At 36.5% G+C, this 21999-nt stretch overlaps 2 protein-coding genes across 2 annotated transcripts; one reads left to right on the plus strand and one right to left on the minus strand.

The window, feature by feature from the left end:
- Nucleotides 1-5175: 5175 nt before the first annotated feature.
- Nucleotides 5176-10725, plus strand: LOC117788295 (probable cytochrome P450 318a1). Its single transcript, XM_034627022.1, has 7 exons — nt 5176-5466; nt 6247-6438; nt 6501-6701; nt 8374-8443; nt 8539-8839; nt 9519-10005; nt 10071-10725. Exons 1-7 carry the CDS (start codon nt 5301-5303, stop codon nt 10241-10243), a joined length of 1590 nt encoding a protein of 529 aa, XP_034482913.1. The 5' UTR covers nt 5176-5300; the 3' UTR covers nt 10244-10725.
- Nucleotides 10726-10812: 87 nt separating this feature from the next.
- On the minus strand, nt 10813-11418 carry LOC117785725 (tropomyosin alpha-1 chain-like). The gene has a single exon (XM_034623936.1). The coding sequence runs from the start codon at nt 11416-11418 to the stop codon at nt 10813-10815; it is 606 nt and encodes a 201-aa protein (XP_034479827.1).
- Nucleotides 11419-21999: the final 10581 nt, after the last annotated feature.

Below are 21999 nucleotides of genomic sequence, written 5' to 3' on the forward strand. Positions count from 1 at the left end.
TAGAGCACAACAACAAACAAAAAACAACAACGACATCAGCTACTGTAATAAACCAAGTGAATCGTGAGCAGGACAAAGGTTTTTCCAGATTATGTGCACATCATATATTGTTAGACACCCTGTCATAGACTATAAAGGGTATTATAGATTTGTATTTTAGATGTACTTTTGTAAAATTTGATTCTTTGAAATTTTGCTTTGCTTTTTTTAAAATAAGTCTTTGCTAGGATATCTGCTAGCCGAGCAGGCAAGTTTATCACCTATTGAAGAAATTGCTAAGTATGTGTTAGTTTCCTGCTAAAAACTCCAAAAAAAATCGCATGTAGGACATTCTAGGGTATCTTCTAGTTGTAAAAGCATGCTTAATGTTTACTGCAGATGGTATTTATGTGATAGTCTTTCTAGGGTATCTGCTAGTCAAGCAGACCATTTTAATACTGGCTTTGTTCTTATTGCAGACAAAATTAAGTACATGTATGCTTTTTGCTGCAGTTTGAAAACAATTGCTTAACAAAAATATGTGGGGCATGTTAGGGTATCTACTAGTCGGTCAGGCAATTTGAAAACTTGCCTTTAGTCATGCGTATAGGGATTATATGCAAACAGGCGCTTATTAAGCACTATAACTACTCATGGTAGGGTATGTGGTAGGGTATGTGCTAGTCGAGCATGCTCGCCTAGTAAAGCAGCAGAGTTTCTGTGGCGCAGTCCGTAAGTGAATCAAAAAATTTCAAGGTAGAAAGTCAAGTGGCCACATGCGTAACGCAACATAAAGGCAATACGTGAGTGTGTCTGTGTGTGTGTGTCTGTTTGTGTGTGTGTGTGTGTGTGTGTGTGTGTGGTGTATATGTATTTTGGCTGCTTGTCATTGCATTTGCGCACACGCACACGCATGCAAAGCACATTTAATCAGGTGCTTCTAAGTTCCTACTTCCCCTGCCTTCCCCCTTCTTCAACCCATTCCACTTTCCATCCCTGTTCTTGTGTCACAGTGGGCGATTTGGCCGATCTGTCGTATCAAAATAAAATTTTCCGATCGTTAAAATCCATTTACATTTGATTTAAATATATATAATATATATCTTATTTATTTTCCTAAGAAGCGTGATGAATCGTAATTAAATTCGAGTACTGATTACAACAAAATTTTGGATTATTTTAACATTCAATAGTAGCTAAAAAAGTTAAAAAAAAAAAACATTTTAAATTAAAAACGAAAATGAATTTATTATATTTAAAAAATAAAATAAAAAGGTTAACAATTTTTTATGGGTTTTCGTTACGCAAAATCGGTCAAATCGCCCACTGTCTTCACTTCAAGTATTTTTGCAATGCGTGTGTGGAAGGTGGGACATCATTACAGTCTCATCATCGTCTTCATCTTCATTTTGCTAAAACATTTATCTGTGCACACGAATCGCACATATGTGTGCGTGTGTGTGTGTGTGTCTAGAAGAAAATTGTAATGTCGCAAACTTTTGATGTACTCTAATTTATATACAAACAGTCTGACTGACTGGCATTTTGACAGTCTGGCACTTTCTCAGCCGTTTCAACAGTCTGGCAACTCTCGCTCTCTCCTACACTGCCTCTCTTTGTCTGTGCCGCTTTTTTTTTTTGGCCTCGTTAAAGTAAATTTGTTTTTACGCTTGATGGCAAATTGCGCGACTCGCCCCGCCCGCCTCCTCTCTCTCTGCCACGCCCCCCATGCACTTGACTTTTGTATGATGTGCGTTGGACCCGTTAATATTTCATATGTCAACGCAAGAGACGAACCCATCATACCCCACACAGACACACACACACACACATTTCGGGGTACTTTATTTTTTTTTTTGGAGTGTGGCCTTTAAATCGCTTGCATTTAAAAAATTTGATTATGTCAAATTCTCGTGTGGGGAAATTAAATTTATACACAGATTCACAATTTTTGTGCCTGATTATTGCTGTTGTTGTTGTTGTTGTTGTTGCTGGCGCTGTCTCGTATTTTCATTTTTTATGATGGCTTTTCCGCATTTTCGGCATCAAGCAGAAAAGCGGCGAAAAACAATCCAAAAAACAAAAATATAAGAAAAACAAATAAGTAGAATTTTGGGTTCTTGGCGCAACTATTAGATACCCTCCTATCAGTATAACTTAACCTTATTTATTTAATGATTAAAAAATATATTAAAAAAAAATATTTTAAAATCTGAATAGTTTTGTATAAATAAAATACGTTTCCAATAACAAATTGTGTAGTCTTTATCTTGAGTTTGATTATCCTAAAATTTTCATACGGATAATTTTTTAAATTTACTGTATAAGGTATATTTGAATTATTATCCGTACTTAATCCGTAACTTAACACATAAATTAATAGATTACAGTTTTCTTTGCAATTATAACATAATTTTAGAGTTTATAAGTCATATATCCTCTTTTTAATTTCATTTTATTTTTACAGGATATATATTTAAGAGACGATCCAAAAGAAGTCAACAACATTTGACTGACACATTCAGTCATTCAGTTATTTTGGGTTACATCAACTTCAGTTACATTGTAACCGCTTTCTACCCTTATTACCCACAAAAGCATCTTAACTTGTGCTGAAAAAATATATTTGATATTGATAGAGTTGTTCCATAATTTAAAATATATTTTATATTAGAGTTGTTCCATAATTAAAAATATATTTTAAATTAATAGAGTTGTAACAGATGCAAGCAAATTAAGAGATAAAAAATTCAGTTACAGTTAAAAGAACTAAATTATAATATATTGAAGTATTCACTAAATATTCATAGATTGTTTTTGGACTTAGAATAGGTGTGGTTAAAATAGAAATTAAGCTAGTTGCGATTAAATGAAATTGCTTTTATGTTGGGCTAGACAGAGCTGGAAATATTAAAATTTTGAAATAAATATTTATTGATACTAGAACCTACACCGTTTTTACCTATTGTGATATATATCGTTTTTACAGGGTATACGAGAGTTGCGTTTTTGAATCAATTTGATTGCTTTATTTGCAGTGTGTGTTAAGCGACTTAAAACAGCTTAAATGCTGTAAAGAATGAAGTCTGGCGGGGGATTCAAAGGGAAGTTGGCTTGGAATGTGCGTGGCGACAAAAACCATGAGACAAGGGACTCCAAACCAGAAACAAGGACACATTGCGACACATTGGTATTCGGGCTTTAAAACCAGAGAAAGGACAACGGACAGAGGACAAAGGACAGAGGACAAAGGACAACAGCGGATGGCAAATGCTTGCGATTTATGCATAATTTATGCAAAAAGGCGAAACGCAACAACAATTTGACATTAATCAGTATGCTTTATTGACTTGATGCTGCCAGCTCACGATTGGACAAACAAAAGAGTAGCACCGAGTGGGAGAGAGAGAGGGAGAGAGTGAGAAAGTGAGAGAGGAAGACAGACAAAGGAAGCTAACACTCATGACGTTTGTAAACTCGACATTCCCATAACTTAATCAAGAAATTCTTCATGTTCCTGTCCCTTCGATTATATCTGTCTCTCTCTCTCTCCCACTCTCTCTCTCTCTCTCTCTCCCACTCTTTGCCCGCTTTCGTCATCACATCAATGGCGTTAATGGCCGTCGTTGTCGTTCCTATTGTGGTTTCCGTGCCTTTTGTTTTTCATAATGAAAGTGACTTTGACATTCCGTTGCCTCGTTGCGGTTCACATTTCTTTCGCTCAGCTTCAACAAGGAATTTTTAATAAATTCCTATAAATGCCACGTGCGACTTTTGCTGTTTGCATTTTTCCATCGGTATTACCTGCTCTCAGGCATGTCTATTAAAGGCATTGCTCAACTGCAACTTTCACTTTCCGCTCTTGACAATGTGATAATAAGACCATAATTTTTTAATTTTAATATTTATAATTTAGATAGCTACATTTCATAAAAGCCTTTTTTTTTATACATTTAAGATAAATAATAATAGTAGTATTATTAGTAGTAGAAGTAGTATAATAAGTCATAGTAGTAGGGTTATGATGGAAGTATTATAAGAAACTGTTGTAGTGGAACTTGGCGAAAAAGTAGTATATTAAGCAATATTAGTAGCAGAACTGGTAAAAAAGTAGTATATTCAGTCATAGTATTAGTAAAACTAGTAGAAAAGTAGTATATTAACTAATAGTTGTAGTAGGAGGAGTTATTGCAAAGGAATGCCTATTTCTGCTTATTTGCTCAAAAGCTTAAAATATTTTTAATTGTTAATAACTAACGTCGATCGAAATTCGATAATACAGTCATGTCTGAACATAGTGAGCACTCGATATAATGAACACCTACATTTTTGTTTATGAAAAACCACTTAAATTTGGTAGTTCGAAAAAATATTACTTTTACGGTGATTTAACTACACTGATAAAAAAAATGTTCTAAAATCAAGATTTTGGTCTCAGAACACAAAATTCTTAAATTAAGAGAACACAACTTGATTTTAAGTACATTTTAAATAAGACTAAGTTCTTATTTTAAGAATAAATGTTCTTAAAATTAAAAAAAATAAATAAATTTTATTATTGATCTATATAATTTTTTTTATTTTTAAATTTTAATTTATTTACATTTTATTCTGCTTTAGTAAGTTATTAAATGTTATTTTAATTTGTTACGGGTGGGATTCGAACCAGAGCGCCACGGTGTCACCATTTGTTTGATTCGAAATAGTACCAAGTTATACTTTCCTAACAATTTAAGACTTTTATTCTTATTTTAAGATTTTTTGGATTAATAATCTTAGTTTTAGCAATTTCAGTGTACTTATTTTAATAATAACATACGTACAAACAACATACAAAATTTTAATTCTAAATTGTGAAGAATCTGAATATTGTGAACTGGCCTTGCAAGAATTTATTCACTATATGTAGACCTGACTGTACTTGTATTTGGATAATTTAACGACGCTTTAGTAATGCGGCATGTTGGCGATTTGACGAAACACGTAGCGTTGCCCAAAAAAAAAAAAGATTAATTAATTGGAAAAAAAAAATAGAAACAAAGTGTAAGGCAAATGTGCAATGTGTTAAAGTGTGTGGCGGTAACTAATAAGCAAATTTCTTTATTAACTGATTGTTTGAATGCTGAATATTGTTGGCCAAGAGGGCGCATTTATTGTTTAAAGCGTTTCAGTTGTGTTTCTGTTGGCCAAGCGAACGGAGCTCTAATCGAAATCGGGCAAATTGGTTAAGAAACGTTTATATTAAAGTCTGAGCTGCCTATAAAGCACCGCATTAACGTCAAACCAAACAACAACAATAACAATTGTTAACAATAAGAGTGATGCACTTGTACGTGGCATTGTGGGTGTGTGGCACGCTGCTGACGCTGCTGCTCGGTTGGCAGCAGCGCAAATGTTGGCGTCTCATTTGGCAGCTGAATGGCTGGAGGGGCGTGGCACAACAGCCTCTGCTCTGGTTTCTGCTCTGCATCAATTTGCATCCAGACAGTTGAGTTATTATTGCAATACTTTTATTCTTCTACTACAAGTTATATTTCGTTTATTTTTTTTGCTCCGTTTTTAAACAAATGTTGCTATTTTTGAAAAAAGTACTCTCTTCAGTAATTGTAATTTGTGTATATATTTTTGTCATGCAAATAGTACAAATTTTCCTACGTATGTTAATATGATAATCTTCAAATGTACATTTATAATTGTTAAAAAAAAAAAGTGTTAAAATGGAAAAAAATACATTGAATTAATGGTGGAAAGAGGGAATTACAAATTCCTTAGACATAAAAATTTTTTAAATGGATTACATTGTATACATAAGTCTACAATTGTTGCCTGTATAATTCCCTACAAATGTACAAACTTCAATTACTTGTAAATAACGCAAAAAAAAATTATAAACATTTTGTAATAGAGAGAGATTATTGAGAAATAAATGTACATTTTTTCATTAACTTGTAAATAACGCAACAAAAATTATAAACATTTTGTAATAGAGAGAGATTATTAAAAAATGAATGTAAATGGTGTAGATTAGAAAATGTTCTGGTAGGTCTAAAGTTCAACTTAATAAACGGTGCCGTAAAGAGAAACAGAAGAATTTGACAACTTTTTCATAGAAAACTTTTCCCCAACGGAAGTTTCTGGTCTGAATTTCGAGGCCTTAAATGGAAAAGGTGTAGCGACGTAGAAAAATGTGCATGTATTTTGTAGTGAAAAGAGCAGGTAAAACCAGAAAATTAGGGTGACTCTACTAAGTATTTTCCTCTTTCTCAGGCATTTTGGACAAGGTGACGCGTCTGCGTGTTTTATTTAAACGTCCATTGGCCATATTGATCGGCACGCGGGCCCTACTCTATATAGATGATCCCGCTGGCATGGAATGCGTATTGAATGCAGCCGAGTGTCTGGACAAGACCTTCATGCAGGAGGGATTCTTTGCACGCAAGGGACTGTTGCATGCGCGTGGTAAGCTGTTGTTGTTGTTGTCAGTTGTGGCAAGTGACTGAATTCTTTATATACTTGGTCAGGCCAAAAGTGGAAACTGCGTCGCAAGCAACTGAATCCCGCCTTCAATCACAATATTGTGATCAGTTTCTTTGATGTCTTCAACTCGGTTGGCAATCAGCTTGTCGAGCAATTTGCGACACAATCTCAGTTGCATGGCGATGCCGTTAAGTTCAAGGATGCCGAGGATATGCTGAGCCGTGCGGTACTAGAAGTATCCTGCCGTGAGTAATCCGTAATTCCATAATTCCATCTAGAAAGCCCTGTCTAAGTCGCAGGTCAGTCGTTGGCTATCACGGCGCGACGACACGTTTGTCCAGTTTCCATGCGACTCACGTACGCGGAACCCAAACAACAACAACAACAACAACAACAATCATTGAGGCATTGAGACAAAGTGTCATTCAGTTAGTAAATATACTCATAGTAGACCTCACAGAACGGAAGAGGAGTAGGGGGTCTAATGTTAACATGTCTTCTCTGTTTATAGTAGCTGTCAATTATGATTTGACTGCAGCATATGATGATATTCGATTCAATAATGTATACAAAAATATATAAGAGATTGGAACTTCAGAATAATAAAATTGGTAACATATAGAAGCCATAACAGTCCGCAAACAGAAATAGGTTTATGCCATGAAGAAACCCATACAAAAAAGGTATTTTCAGCAAACCTTATAGTACAGATATACAGATATAGTAATTCAATTTTGGCACGACCTCTTCACAATAACAACGTCTAAACTTTTTGCTTAAAATCTAGAAATTTCATCAGATTCGCATTATAATTGCATAAGATATTTGAGAAACTATTTTGTATAAAGGGTAACACGGTCTAGCGATCAGTTTCAGCATCTTAGCACTCTGTTTACTCCTCTCAAGTTTGTCACACATAAGCTTCACTTTAGTGATCATAATTGAATTACATAATTTGACGTTAAAACATTTACATTTGTTGTCCTTAAGCTTTTAGGCTAAAATATGAAAGTCGATAGCTAAAGGAAAACTTCTTTTGTGTTTAATGTCTCAACTTAAGAAAATGGTAATTTAATAAGTTAATAGTTTATGATAACTTCTAACTTTAATAGTTTAATAAGTGTACAAGGAGATGGAGGGAAATTTAAGTGAACAACATGAAACAAAGTTAAGTGCAGCGGAGGAAAGTGCTTAAGAGTTGATGTCTCATCAGGGATTTGAAACCTCAAAGAAAATAAGCTAGAACATGTGCCAGACAGTGCTCGGCTAAGAAGATGCCCTACAAACATTTCCTTGCAGAAAAAAAACTTATTTTTTTTTTAAATATTGTTAGGAGACAAAAATATCTATCTGAAAATGTACAAAAATTGGTAAATGTCTAGACATAAAATATTCTGTTATTCTTTTTTAAAAGTTTAATTTCATTTTCAATGGGTACACTGCATTAAAATAATAAAAGCTGGAAGCACTCGTCTCGGGAGAGTTTTTCTCAGCACTTCAAATTGTTTGGCGCAAAGAAAATAAATATTTTATGAAAACATTATTATTTCAACTTTTTAGTTGTGTTTTTAGAAAGTAGCATGTATAGAGTAAAATTATGAAATCATATAATTTAATATACTTACTGAAACTAACGAAACGCATTTTATAGTCCGGCTACAGTTTGAGGCTAATTTAAATTAGTTGTCATAGAGAATTTAATGACCTTTTGCAGATGGAGACTAAAGGCAATCGGTTGGTATTCCAAATATAAAGCTTAAGAGGTTATTGAGAATTCTGTTGTCGTCAGTTGATGTGAACACTTTTACCTGCATGACAACTGACATCTCTAAGCTGCCACAAATGTGTCATCTGTCTCTGTCTACCTCTCTTTCTTCCTCTATCTCATTTTTAATGCGACGTTACCTTTCATTGCAGTCACCATTATGGGAACACCAACAAATTTCACACAAGCTGATGACGCTCACATTGCCACCACCTACAAGCGGTGAGTATGTGGCCCCATCCGGACACTAATTGCCCCACTTGCCCCCCAAAAGTTTCTCGTAATCATGGGTGTGTGTGTCTGTGTACTTTTAATAGGCTGCTCGAAATCTCAGCTATTAAGACTGTCAAGCCTTGGCTGCAAATCGATTTGCTGCATCGCCTATTGGAGCCCCAATTGTATGCCGAGGCTGAGGCATGCAACCAGCTGCTTGTGGATTTTGTGGCACAAATTGTGCAGCGCAAACATCGCAACTGGCAGCTACGCAATTCCATCGATGATGCTGAGGATGTCACCTGGCAGCGTCGCATATTCATCGAGCAAATGTTTCAATTGGCGGCCAATGGGGAACTAACACTACAGGATATTGAGGATGAGGCACAGTCGATGGTGTTGGTGGTAAGCATAAGCATTAGCATTAGCATTAGCATTAGCATTAGCATTAGCATTAGCATTAGCATTAGCATTAGCATTAGCATTAGCATTTAGCATTAGCATTGCATAGCATTAGCATTAGCATCAGCATTAGCAGCATCAGCATTATCAGCATTTAGCATCAGCAGCATCAGCAAGCAAGCATCAGCATAGCATCAGCAGCACAGCATCAGCATCAGCATAGCATTAGCAGCAAGCATCAGCACTCAGCATCAGCATCAGCAAGCATTTAGCATTCAGCATCAGCATTAGCATCAGCATCAGCATCAGAAGCATTAGCATCAGCATCAAGCAAGCATCAGCATCAGCATTAGCATCAGCATTGGCATCAGCATCAGCATCAGCATCAGATCAGCACTGAAGCATCAGCATCAGCATCAGCATCAGCATTAGCATTAGCATTCAGCATTAGCAGCAGCATCAGCATTAGCATTGGCATCAGCATCAGCATTAGCATCAGCATCAGCATTAGCATTAGCATTAGCATTAGCATTAGCATTAGCATTAGCATTAGCATTAGCATTAGCATTAGCATTAGCATTAGCATTAGCATTAGCATTAGCATTAGCATTAGCATTAGCATTAGCATTAGCATAAGCATTAGCATTAGCATTGATAATTTATCTACTTTTGCATTTCACAGTCCTTTGAGACGGTGTCCAATAGCATAATGATTGCTCTGCTCTGCCTGGCCACCCACAAAGGCGATTGCCAGGAACGTTTGCGTGCAGAAATTGCCACCGTGTTGCCGCATGGCAACGACGCCAGCTATGTGGGCGTCGAGCAGCTGCAGCAGCTGCGATATCTGGACGCCTTTGTTAATGAGGCGTTGCGTCTGCTGGCGACAGTGCCGATGAATTTGCGGCATGTGAGTCGCGATTTTCAGTTGGCTGAGCGTGAGGCAATCGTGCCACAGAATACGATTATTGTCTTGGATACGTTCAACATGCAACGCGATGCAGCCTGGTGGGGCGATAGAGCCAAACAGTTTGAGCCTCAACGTTTCCTGCAACATCAACAGGCCTTGGAGCAGGAGGAGGAACAACATGAACAGACAGGAGGACAAAATTCTCAGCGTCGACACTCCTACAGTTTCTTGCCCTTTTCCAAGGGATTGCGAACCTGTATTGGCAAGTCAACTAAATGATGTACTGATTTATGATGATTATTGATTAAATAATCACCTGTCTTTCAGGTCGTCGCTATAGTTTCTTCATCATGAAGGTGTTTTTGGTCAAACTTTTGACTAGCTTTGAGTTCCACAGCGATCTGCAATTGGATCAGCTTCAGTTTGTCGAGGGTATTTCGCTGAAGTTTCGCAACACCGATGATATTCTCTTTCAGATTCAGCCACATAAGCATGCATAGCCTTATTTCTGTATAATAATACCCTAGCAGAGTGAGATTAGAAGCTAAGAAGCCCAATCTATCACAGTCAATTATAATTTTTTTTTTTAGTTCTTTCATTATAATGTGTAGCTGTTGAAATATTATCATTAGAAAAACTCAAGAAATATTAAATATATCTAAAATTTGATGTTAATATTATATCATAAGATAAGCTTTAATTTTGAAATAAAAAGACAGTTGTACAAATAATGTTTTTTTTTTTTTTTAATATGGTAGTTAGTTTTAGTTTTTTGTCCTAAATATAAGATTTCAATTTAAGGTGAAAACTTTTGTAAGGAGAATAAGTATGTGAAGACGTCTTACATTTAAAATTTAATGAATATATTTATAACAACTGATCACATTGAATTTGAACTCTGCTAGAGTATTGAAACTTCGGCATATCGAAGATACATTTTTTTTTTACATATTCAATAAAATGATTATAATTTTTTATCTCACTACTAATAGCATATTTATTAAAATTAAGTGCTAGATATACTATTGGCTACCTGGTACACTGATAAAATTTGGGAAAGAGTATCAAATTAGTCCCTAGAGATGATGAATTTGCGTAGAGTGTGGTACGAGCGCTTCTCGAGTTGCTGCTTGAGATTCTCGGAGTTGTGTTGCAGCTGCTGGACGTGCAACTCGGCCTGGAAGGCGCGAGTTTCGGTCTCGTGGAGACGCTGCTGGAGTTCGGCGTTCTTGCGATCTGCATTGCGAACCTGTTGGGAAGATCGCTCGAAGGCGCGTTCCACACAGTGAAGATTCCGGGCGGCGGCTCTTAATTCCCCCTCGAGTTTGACATTGTTGATGCGACTTTCCTCCAGCTTTTTATCAGTGCGAGCGAGAGATTCCGTCAACTGATTGACACGATTCATACTTTGCTGGGCATTGCGATCGGCATCTTTAGTATCACGTCTCAGCTTCATTAACTTCTCTTCGAGAAATTCGATTTTGTCCGCTTGGAGTTGAAGACGCTGCTCAAGATCTTTGTTTAGGGATTCATATTTGCAGATTTTGGCATGTGCCTCATGTACCTCATGCTGTGCCAGCTTCAGTTGATTTTCCAATCTCAGGTTGTGACTCTCCAGATGATCAATAGTCGCCTTCGCCTCAAAGCGTAGTTGCACGTCACTGTTTAGCCTCATCTGACAAAGGGTTATATATTCCCTATATATCTCCAGATCGGTCCTGGCCTGTTGTATTCTTTCCTTCAATGATTTCCATATAATACCCTGTTTGCCCAGCCAAAATAATCTTGCAATATTTGTTTCTTTTAATGTCTCCATTATTTTTATTTCCTTTTACTTATTTTTCTCATATGTTTTTTTTATAAATCGATTAATTGTTTAATAACTGTTGATATTTTTATATAGCCTACTGTTAGTTTAATATACAATCTCATATGTATATTAAGCTTGAGTCTATTCAATTATTTTCTGACGGCAAATTTCCCTGCTATTTGAATTTTTTGTGCTTTTGAAGCAAAGCTTTTGTTAAGCTCAGACTTGAACCGCCTGCAAGCTTGCAGCCAGATGGCGCCAGCTCAACTAAAAGCTTTAGCTATCAAAAGCTTGCGGAGAGCTTAAAAGCTTTGGAGCATGCAGAATATTTCAGAGATTGTTTTAAATTGCATTTTAATCATTTAATATTCTGCTGTAAAACATGTTCTTATCGAATTTTAATTGAAGTTATATTTAGAATAATACATTTTTATCAAGTAAAGTTAGAAAACAAATTGAAGTTAGCACATTAAAGCCCATCAATTTTAAGCAAAGTTTTTTTCTTCAGTTTCTATCTAAAAACTTGGAACCAAAATACTAGTTAATTTTTAAAAAACAGATTGTAATTCAATACGAGGAGAAAATTAATGAGTTCAAATTATTTCAGTTCTTTCAATATAGTTTAAACGTTAAATATGATAAATTACTAAGAAATTAGTTAAGGTAATAGAAACTTGTATAATTTCAAAAATATATTTTGTATAATTTAAAAATCCAGCGAACTAAATATTTATTTAAAAGCAAAAAAAGTTTGCAAAAGTAATAAGAGAACTCAGTTAAGAGTTCAATAAAGCACTTTTAAATATAGACTACGATACGATACGATTTGTAAACCCATAATCGGCATAACAATTACATTGATAAGTCGTCATAACGACCATGCTCCATATAATTTAATGGGCTGGGATGGGACTTGGGAATGGGGCTGGGAAAGTACGAGTACGCTCCACTTTCGAGTGCTCGAGTTGCTCTTTAATGCCAGGCGACAAATGTTGAGCAATTACGAAGCACGCGCCTGGGACACCGTTGTATGATAATATGCCACAACTGTCAACAATATTTCCGGTGCAAAGCGCTCCACCTGCACCTCTTTACCATCTCTTGGCCATCTCGCTTAGCAATTGCTTGACAAGAAGCGCAACAACTGTGTGTGCGTGTGGCCTTGACAGTAGATGTATATGTGTGTGTGTGTGTGTGTGTGTGTGTGTGTAGAACTCTCACCTAGGGCACATATCATTGTCAGTGCACGCCCGTGACTCAACTTCAGTTCGCTTGACTTGTCTAAAGACTCAGGTCCAACTGTTGGCATCGTCTTAGCAACTAAACGACAGTTACACCAGCAACAGCAGCAACAACATGAGCATCATTATAAACTAGGCATACACTCAGAAAAATTTGACATTAAAAACTATTTTATTATTGAATTAAATATCTTGCCAGATAACTTTAATAATAATTATAAAGATTAATAAAACTTTTGTAAATTAACAAGCTGGCAACTCGGCTTGAACAAGTTGGCAATATTGCATGAACAAGTTGCACATTTATCTAATAGTTAAATAGTTCAATAGTTAGTTTTACCAAATTATTTAAAATATAATATTACTACTAAAACTATTACTGTTTGTGTGCACTGAGATCCTGAAGATCGACGCAAATTGACAAAGAATACTTAAGAAACGAATGAAATTTTAAGATATATTTTAGTATACTGCTATAAAATAAAGGTCTCCCTATTATGAATTAATTTCCATTACAAAGTTATTAGCCATAAGTTCTGTAAAATTATTCATCTATTTAAAGAACTCGTATTAATTTGTTTTATTTTTAATATATCACTTTTTATTTTAATTATAATAATATTTTCCTAATTTTAACATTATATAAAATAAATATATAATAATTTAGTTAAATTATAGCCCATTTCCACTTAAAATTATTTATATGTACGATTCTTCATATTTATTCTTGTATCTTTTATTTTTAACTATTATTTATAAAACTATATTGTATTTTGAAAGGGTTCTTATAAACATTACATTACTTTAAACAAACATTCTTGAAAATTATCTGGAACATACTTTATCTTAAGGACTCTAGAGTAATCTGAAAACAATCTACAATTCTCTGTAGTATTCTAAATTATAGCTTATTCTCCAAGTGCAATGTGTTATCTCTCCCTCTGACTCTCTCTCTCGCTTTCTCTGGCTCTATAGCTATCTTTCTCTGTGTTATGTTTTTTGTGAAGCAAATGGGGACGTCAACGCAGTCATTAGATGGCTGGTAAGGTGGCTTAATGCCACGCCCAGTGGCAAGCAGGGCGGTGAGCAGTGTGTAAACGGTAGAGGAGGGTGGGGGAGGGGGAAAGGTGGAAAGGGGTGTGTGTTGTTGTCAAGGTACGTCTGCCTGCAACACTGTTGATGTTGTTGTTGGCATTAACTTGACACTTTCCCCATTGCCGTGTGGCATGCCTCGAGTGTATCCCATACACTGCGAGTGAGCAGCTCAAGAGTGTGTCTATGTGTCTGTCCCTAGCATGTGTGTGTGTGTGTGTGTGTGTATGTGCAACTTGTGTGTGCAAAAATTTATAACTGTAAAAGGCACTTGAAACACATTCGCATGGAAATTTGCCTGCATTTTTGCTTTGATTAATGTGCCGGCTAAAATCGCTCCTGATAAAATATGTGAAGCTCGAGTTCTTCTTCCATCAACCTGCGACCTGTGACCTGTCTGCTTTAAAAGCTCCACGTCAAGTTGAAGCTGAAGCTGAAGCCGTAACTTCAGACTTCTTCTTCTTAAAGGCGCCACTTAATTATTTACCAAAGTAATGTAATGCAATTGTCTGTGCCACGACAAGTGGCAAGTGCAGCTTCCACAAAATAAAATGTTAAATACTTACACTCAAAACAGAATCGATTCTCTTAAAGCTTAACTGTGGCTCTAACTCTACAAATGAAATTAACATTTTGAATGTTTGAAGGTGGTCCGACTTTGAATTTTTGCATTAAAATCGAATCCAAGATCAAGAGCGGAAAAATGTTTTTGAAATACTATTTAAATTTGAATGCAGAATGAATTTAGAGGCCGAACAATGATCAAAATGACATTCCGTTTGAAAATTGGTCCAGTTTTGGCAAAGTTATGAAAGTTCGAACTTGGTCTGACTGTTGATCTAACAACTTTACAAGTCAAAATTTCTGACCGATTTGACATGATTTTTTACAGAAAAATGAAAGGACTCAGAATCAAATTTAAAGTGTTGTTTTATACTAATAACGATATAAGGATTCGAATAAAAGCAAAAACTTGAGATTTAAAATTTTAAATTTTCCAAATTCCAAAGGGGGGACCCTTAGCATCGAACCCATGATCTGGAGGAAAATAATTTTTTTTACAAAATTAATTAAATTTGAATGCAGAACGAATTTAGAGGTCAAACCGAGATCAAAATGACATTCCGATTGAAAATCGGTCCAGGTTTGACAAAGTTATGACAGTTTGAAGTTGGTCGGGCCCTTGACCTAGCAACTTTACAAGTCAAAATTTCTGATCGATTTCACATGATTTTTTACAGAAAAATGAAAGGACTCAGAATCAAATTTAAAGTGTTGTTTTATACTAATTACGATATAAGGATTCGATTAAAAGCAAAAACTTGAGATTTAAAATTTTCAATTTTCAAAATTTCAAAGGGGGGACCCCATGGCATTAAAATCATAATCTAAAGGAAAATAATTTTTTTTGTAAAATTAATTAAATTTGAATGTAGAATGAATTTAGAGGTCAAACCAAGATCAAAATGACATTCCGATTGAAAATCGGTCCAGATTTGACAATGTTATGACAGTTTGAAGTTGGTCGAGCCTTTGACCTGGCAACTTTACAAGTCAAAATTTCTGACCGATTTCACATGATTTTTTACAGAAAAATGAAAGGACTCAGAATCAATTCCAAAGGGGGAGTCTTTGGTTGAAGAGAAAAAATAATAATGCATGCTGCAAAATTATAATAAAAGTTTTGGTGAATGCACAGACGGAAAATTAACTAAATGGAGCTTAAGTTCGTAAAAGAAAGGTGAATGTATGTAAGGAGCCTCAATATATTTGTGTTGAAGATCAAGTGGATAAAATCTGACGAAATAGAGGGATTATGAGCGATTTTACCGGTTACAAATATTTGTTTTCGTCAAATTTGTCAAGCTGATTTTCCCTAAAGCTTATCGCTTTTTTTTTGGGGAAGGGGAAAGAGAGTTTTGGGCTTGCCACATGCGACAATTTGATGCCACCGCTCTCCACTCGGCACGCGTCGTGCTGAAGTGACCCAAAGAGGGGTGCATCCATGGCATCTATGGATCCTACTGTGTCCATGAACCCAAAATGCAAATCGTGCTGAATTGCATTTTTCGTAGCGAGAGCAAAATTCACAAAACTGCACATTTTTATAGGCAGAGGCGCTTGAATAGTTGCAGCAACAGCAGCAGCAGCAGCAGCAGTGGCGCCACCAATGATGACCCTGCCCCACCTACTAACCATTGGTGTTCTTGTTGTTGGCTGAACGAGGCGTTGATAAATGTGGCAGACGCCAACGCCAGTTGCCAAAGACTAGTCGAGACCAGAATCACAAGCAAGCATCAACAGAAGCATGGCCAGGGACAGTGTCACTGCCACAGCCACTGCCACAGTTAGTGGCAGCCACTGTTGCTGTTGTTGCTGTTAAGTGTGGCAAATCCACTGAGCGGCATAAAATGTTGCGTCATCCGGCGTGAAAATGCCGGACAGCAGCTAATAGAGAAGCAACCTTCATTGCCTTGAGGTTTTGCCCCTTTTTTTTTCGGTCAGTCCAACGCTTCACCCTATACGACCCTACCATACCCTATCCTACCCTACCCTATCCTACCCTACCCCACCCTACCCTACCCTACCACGATGAACCTACTTTTTTTGCTTTATTTTTGTGATCCTGTACCCTAAAAGTTGAAAGGGAGTTACATTTCGTATAAACAAATTTCGATATAGGCCTGTCTGTTCGTCCTTAAAAACAATAAAATCTCAGAAACTATAAAAGCTAGAGACAAAAAAATTATTATTCAAACAGATATAGTTTGCTTTAGAATTTTAGGGTTTTTCAATGTCTATTTAAGGGGTTTGATAACCATACAACAGCTATTTTGACTAAAAAATGTATAGAAATCAATGTCAAACTTGAATTTAACTATCCTATAAAATTTAAGAAGACATTGAAAAACCTGCCCTTAGAGCTATAAAATAATTTTAGTGTTAGGGTCTTTGGAAACGTGATAGGTATGCTAATTGGGATCTTCCTAAAAATTTCATCTCGATCAGAAAATAAACTGCAAAGTTATTTAAGTAACAAATTTCGGACCAAAGATCGGACCAAAGAAAAAAGTAGAACACTGACACTATAGCGCACAAATCTTGTGTGAGTTTTCGAAAAACAAGTACAGGGTCTCTTTAAGTCGGGCTCTATCTACTGTAGCGTTGCCTACCAGCTTTTTTTTGGGTCGCCGCTTCGGTTTCTTCATGGTAAACGCTGTGGCAACGTTGTTGACAATTTGTCGACGTGTCACAAGAGTCAACGTGAATGTGACAACTGACGACGACGTCGACGCTGACGCTGACGCTGACGCTGACGACGCTGACGCTGACGACGCTGACGCTGACGACGACGCCAACGCCTATGTCGCTGTCCACAGTGAAGGGGTCACCGCGGATGCTGACGAGACGAGCCCGAGTTGTTGGTTTTCCCGGTCTATCGGACACCTCGGACAACGGCCAAGCTGGTCCTTTTGTTGCCAGCCAGTTGTTGTCCTCATCTTTATCGCATGCTCTGCTGCCCAGACTGGTTAAGCATTTCGAATGCAACGAATTATTCGAATACATTCACAAATACTGAGTACTTCAAAACAGAATTGTGATTCATCAACTAGAAATACCCGTTTGAATTATTAGCTTAGGCATAACAAATGATTTACAAATAACATTTACAAATGCCAAGTTATTCGATTGCATTTATAAATATAAAAAATTGAAAACCTTGAAATCAACAGGTAACTATCGATTTTGAGCTTAAAACTCGATATACCTAATTAAAAATAAAATTAAAACCACTATTTGATCTAATATACATCAGTTTCCCATTCCTTTTTAAAAATCTCAATTTATTAGAAAGTTAAGCAAGCTCCACAATACTTCTAATAACAAAATGTTAAAAAAAAGATTTTTCCGCTTTGTCTTTTTTTCTGCTCAATCTAACTCTTTGCGCTATAATTATTTTACTCTTTAAATTAGAAGTTAAGAGACTGTCAAAAGCCTTTATATAGGAATTTTGGAATGAAACATAAAATGTTTTTTTCTGTCTTCTCTGATTTCTTTATTTTCCAATTATTAATCTCTTCTAGCTGTAATTTGTCTCTTAACAGTTTTTAGATTTACTTTTAATATTGAGATATTGAAATAAAACATTTTCTTAAGTGGTGGAATGTTGGAATGAAACACTATCTTTCTTTCTTATTTCTCTTTTTCCCAATTGTTAAACTCTTCTAGCTGTAATTTGTCGCTTAACAGTTTTTAGATTCACTTTTAATATTGAGATATTGAAATAAAACATATTCTTAAGTGGTGGAATGTTGGAATGAAACACTATCTTTCTTTCTAATTTCTCTATTTCCCAATTGTTAAACTCTTCTAGCTGTAATTAGTCACTTAAAAGTTTTTAGATTCACTTTTAATATTGAGATATTGACATAAAACATTTTCTTAAGTGGTGGAATGTTGGAATGAAACACTTTCTTGTGCGTTTCAGTTATATAAAATAAATACACTTTTTTTTTATTCTCTGCGTAGATCATTTCCCTCTCTTTCTCTCGTAACATCTGTAGATCATTAAAAGTTCGTTATGTAACCAGGGTTGTCTCAATGTGACTGGTAACGGTATTTACTGTTGTTGTTGTTCTTGTTGCTGTTGCATTTGTGTCTGTGTCTGTGTTGTTGCGTAACCAAAAATTAATTTTTCGCCCACACGTAAAGTCAACGGCGACTTTCCATGTCGACGTCATAAACGGCATAATTGATATATGTAAGCATATCTATGTATGTGTGTGTGTGTGTGTGTGTGTGTGTATGTGTGTGCGTGTGTGTGTGTGGAGGTCATCAAGCAAAGGACAGTCAGTCGTCAGTTTGACAGTGGTCGATGTCCTTATGTCACTAATTACATGCATGTCAATTTTTCGCTCATCATTGGATCGGGTGGCAACGCCGTGCCATGCACGCCACATCCGCCCGCACTTCCGTTTCATTTCGTTTCGTTTCGCGCCGTTTCAAGCGTGTCCTGGCAACGTTTCACTCAACTCCAACGCCCCAACGCAAAACAACAGCAACAAAACCAAACATATTTGGACAGTTTGTGGACAGTTTGGGACGTTCGACTGTGGTCATCATCAGCATTTCCAGCATCCTTGCATCCTTGTATCTTGCAACCATGTACCGTTATCCTTCTCACATTCAGTGTGTGTGTGTGTGCGTATATTTTTATTAAATTTTTCATTATTTGCTGACAGCTGTCGGTAAATGGAATTGTTTATTACCTGGCTTTAACTTCAGCTGCCCACTTTCCCTGTTCCCCTGTTCCACAGTTCCACTCTGATTCCTGCTACACCCTCATGTTGCACCCTACTGCTTGCCACATCGTTGTTGGTGATTATCATAACGTTTGCAATGGACAAGCCGTGTCTGCAAATGTTGACAATTTTTTGCGAGGCTAACAGAAACACAAAACACAATTGCGGATTTTAGCGGCTAAAAGATTTGCGTTTATTTTCCGGCTCAAAATATCTAGTTCTAACTGGATATTTTCAAATGGTTTTCTATTTTTTTTTTTTTTTTGGATATTTACGAGTACATCAAGTGCTTAACAGAGCTGTTTCAATTGGAATGCAAAGCAAAAAGCTTTCATTTCATTTTATCAATGCATTTCGAGAACAGAACACCACAAAAGCCACAAAACAGAAACGACTAGCAAATGACTGTGTGTGTGTGTGTGTATATGTGTGTGTGTGTGAGTATGTGTGAGTGTGTGTGTCAGCATGTCAAATATATTTGACTACTAACAGTGACTAAAGTTGTTCATTTAGATTGTGTTTAGTTATAGGTATTATTGTGGTATCCATTCTAATATTTCCCAATAAAGAACCTCACGGAACTCAGCATTTAATTGGGTTAGGACTAGCAAATTTGGTATGTGCATAGTTATATATTGTAAGTAGTATTAGCTGGCGTTCAAGTTCAGATATGTTTAGTTTTTAAGCAAGTTAAGAGGCTTAAATAAATCAAATCTTTCGAAAAAAAAAGTAAACTTTCTCATGTCTTGTATCAGATCAGTGTTTTCTTTTTTTATTGCAACTTTGAGTTTTACAAGCTCTTTCAGCAATAAACAGAAATTGTCTTTTATAATTCCCAAAGGGTTTCAGCTTGACAAGGGCGATGATTTTTTCAAGAAAAGAGAACAGCTCTAAAAGTCTCTAACAGTTATTGTTTTACACAACATTTACTTCAAGTAACTGGATTTTTTTTTTTGGTATCAAACGAACTGGCAATGTTGCAACACATTTGGGGGCAAGTGCTTGCCGCACGGCGAGGGCGTAGAATCTCAAATTGCGGCTGCTTTTGCTAACAATGGCAAATCAAATAAGTTGCATGCAGTTTGCACTTAATTGCCAGTGCCAAAGTGGCAGCAAAAAAAACCAGTTGTAGAGAATACAGTGGAGAGAACCCAACTGTGAGAGACCCTGTACTTGTCTATCTTCTATTATCAGTATGTGTGGTCCTGTGGCTCAGTAGTTAGAGTCACATAACTAGAACTACATTTGGAAAAATAACTGTGCTCGAATCCTGCCATGTTAAAAATCTGTAACTTACCTGTTCAGTTTAATCTTGAAATGACTCTGAAAATGCTTTAAGTAGCATGTAGTGTGCTCATATTAATAATAAATGTGACAAAAAAATAAATAAAAATGTATATTATCAGTAAAATCTTATACATACGCGAAGAAACGCATAATTAGATTTGTGTGTTATATTGTGAGGATTTTACTCTTATTCCTTTGGTCCAAAATTGTTTCTTAAATAACTTGTGAGTCTATTCCCCGATAGAGTTGAAATTTTCAGAATCTAATTTCTATGTAATTTTCATTTTAATTAAAATTATAATTTGCTTTTTTGGTTTTACACAAATGAAAGAAGATATAAAAAAAAAATAAAAAAAAAATTTAACTACTTAGGATATACATTAATCTACATACCAAGTGTGGTGTCTGTAGTTTCTATTGTCTCTGAGATCTAGAGGTGCATAAAGACGCTGGGAAGTACAGGGTACAGGTTTTTCCCATACATTTTAATCGCATTTCGGTATTGTATTGATCATAAAATATGATTGTTCCTATGGCAGCTATATGATAAAGTCAACCGATTTGAACCAAATTTGATCAGAATATGCAGAACCAACTTATATGCATATTCTGTGAGTTTGGTTGAGATATCTCAGAAAACAAAAATGTTTTCCATACTAAAGGTGATTTTGACCCCGATTGTTCCTATGACAGCTATATGATAAAGTCAACCGATTTGAACCAAATTTTGTATATATATCAAGAAGGAGCCCCCCTGTTGGATAAAGCTGTGTTTATTAGACTTTTTCGCAAATATTCGTCCTGAAAGTCCTGAAAGTTTAATGAAGAAATTCGAATAAAAGTTGCTCAATGCTATTCGGGTTAATTTTGATCACATTTCTTACACACTTAATGAACCCTTTGTACTTTTTGAAGTCCAGGGTCCAAAAAGGAGATGAATTCAGCGCAGAGGCAGTTGCAACTTGCAACTTGCAACACTTGCCAAGTGGCAAGCCCGAAGTGGCAGCAGCTGGCAACTGGTTTGGTGCTGGCGAGAGGGGTTAGTAGAAGCAGGGGAGAGGGAAGTGGGAATGAGGGAATGAGGGGGCTGGGCAATTGGGGGCTGGCGATGTGCAACATGAGAACCAATTAAAGACATCGTTGGCAGCGTCGCTGTCGTCGTCGTCGTCGTCGTCCGGCGTTGTTGGCGAAACGTCAACGTCGAAAACTAATTAGCATAACAAGCAACAAAGCGAGCTCGAGATGGGGCAGGAAGAGGGGAGCGGGGGATGTAGCTGAGAGATGGTAGAGATGCAGCAAGAGCTGCAGTTGGAGTCCAAGTGGTTGCCAAGTGCTGCAGTCAACCTAGTTCCATGTGAGCCTGTGAGTGTTTGACGCTTCCGCTTCTTCCGCTCATCCAGCCCCTAAAATAGTGCGGGGGGAGGGGCGGGGGCAGGGTGGTGCAAATCAAAAGTTGCGGCATTGAAATGAGCCAGCCAACCACACACACACACACACACAGAGAGAGAGAGAGGGAGAGAGAG

Source organism: Drosophila innubila, chromosome X, assembly GCF_004354385.1.
Source record: "Drosophila innubila isolate TH190305 chromosome X, UK_Dinn_1.0, whole genome shotgun sequence".
Classification (NCBI taxonomy): Eukaryota; Metazoa; Arthropoda; class Insecta; order Diptera; family Drosophilidae; genus Drosophila; species Drosophila innubila.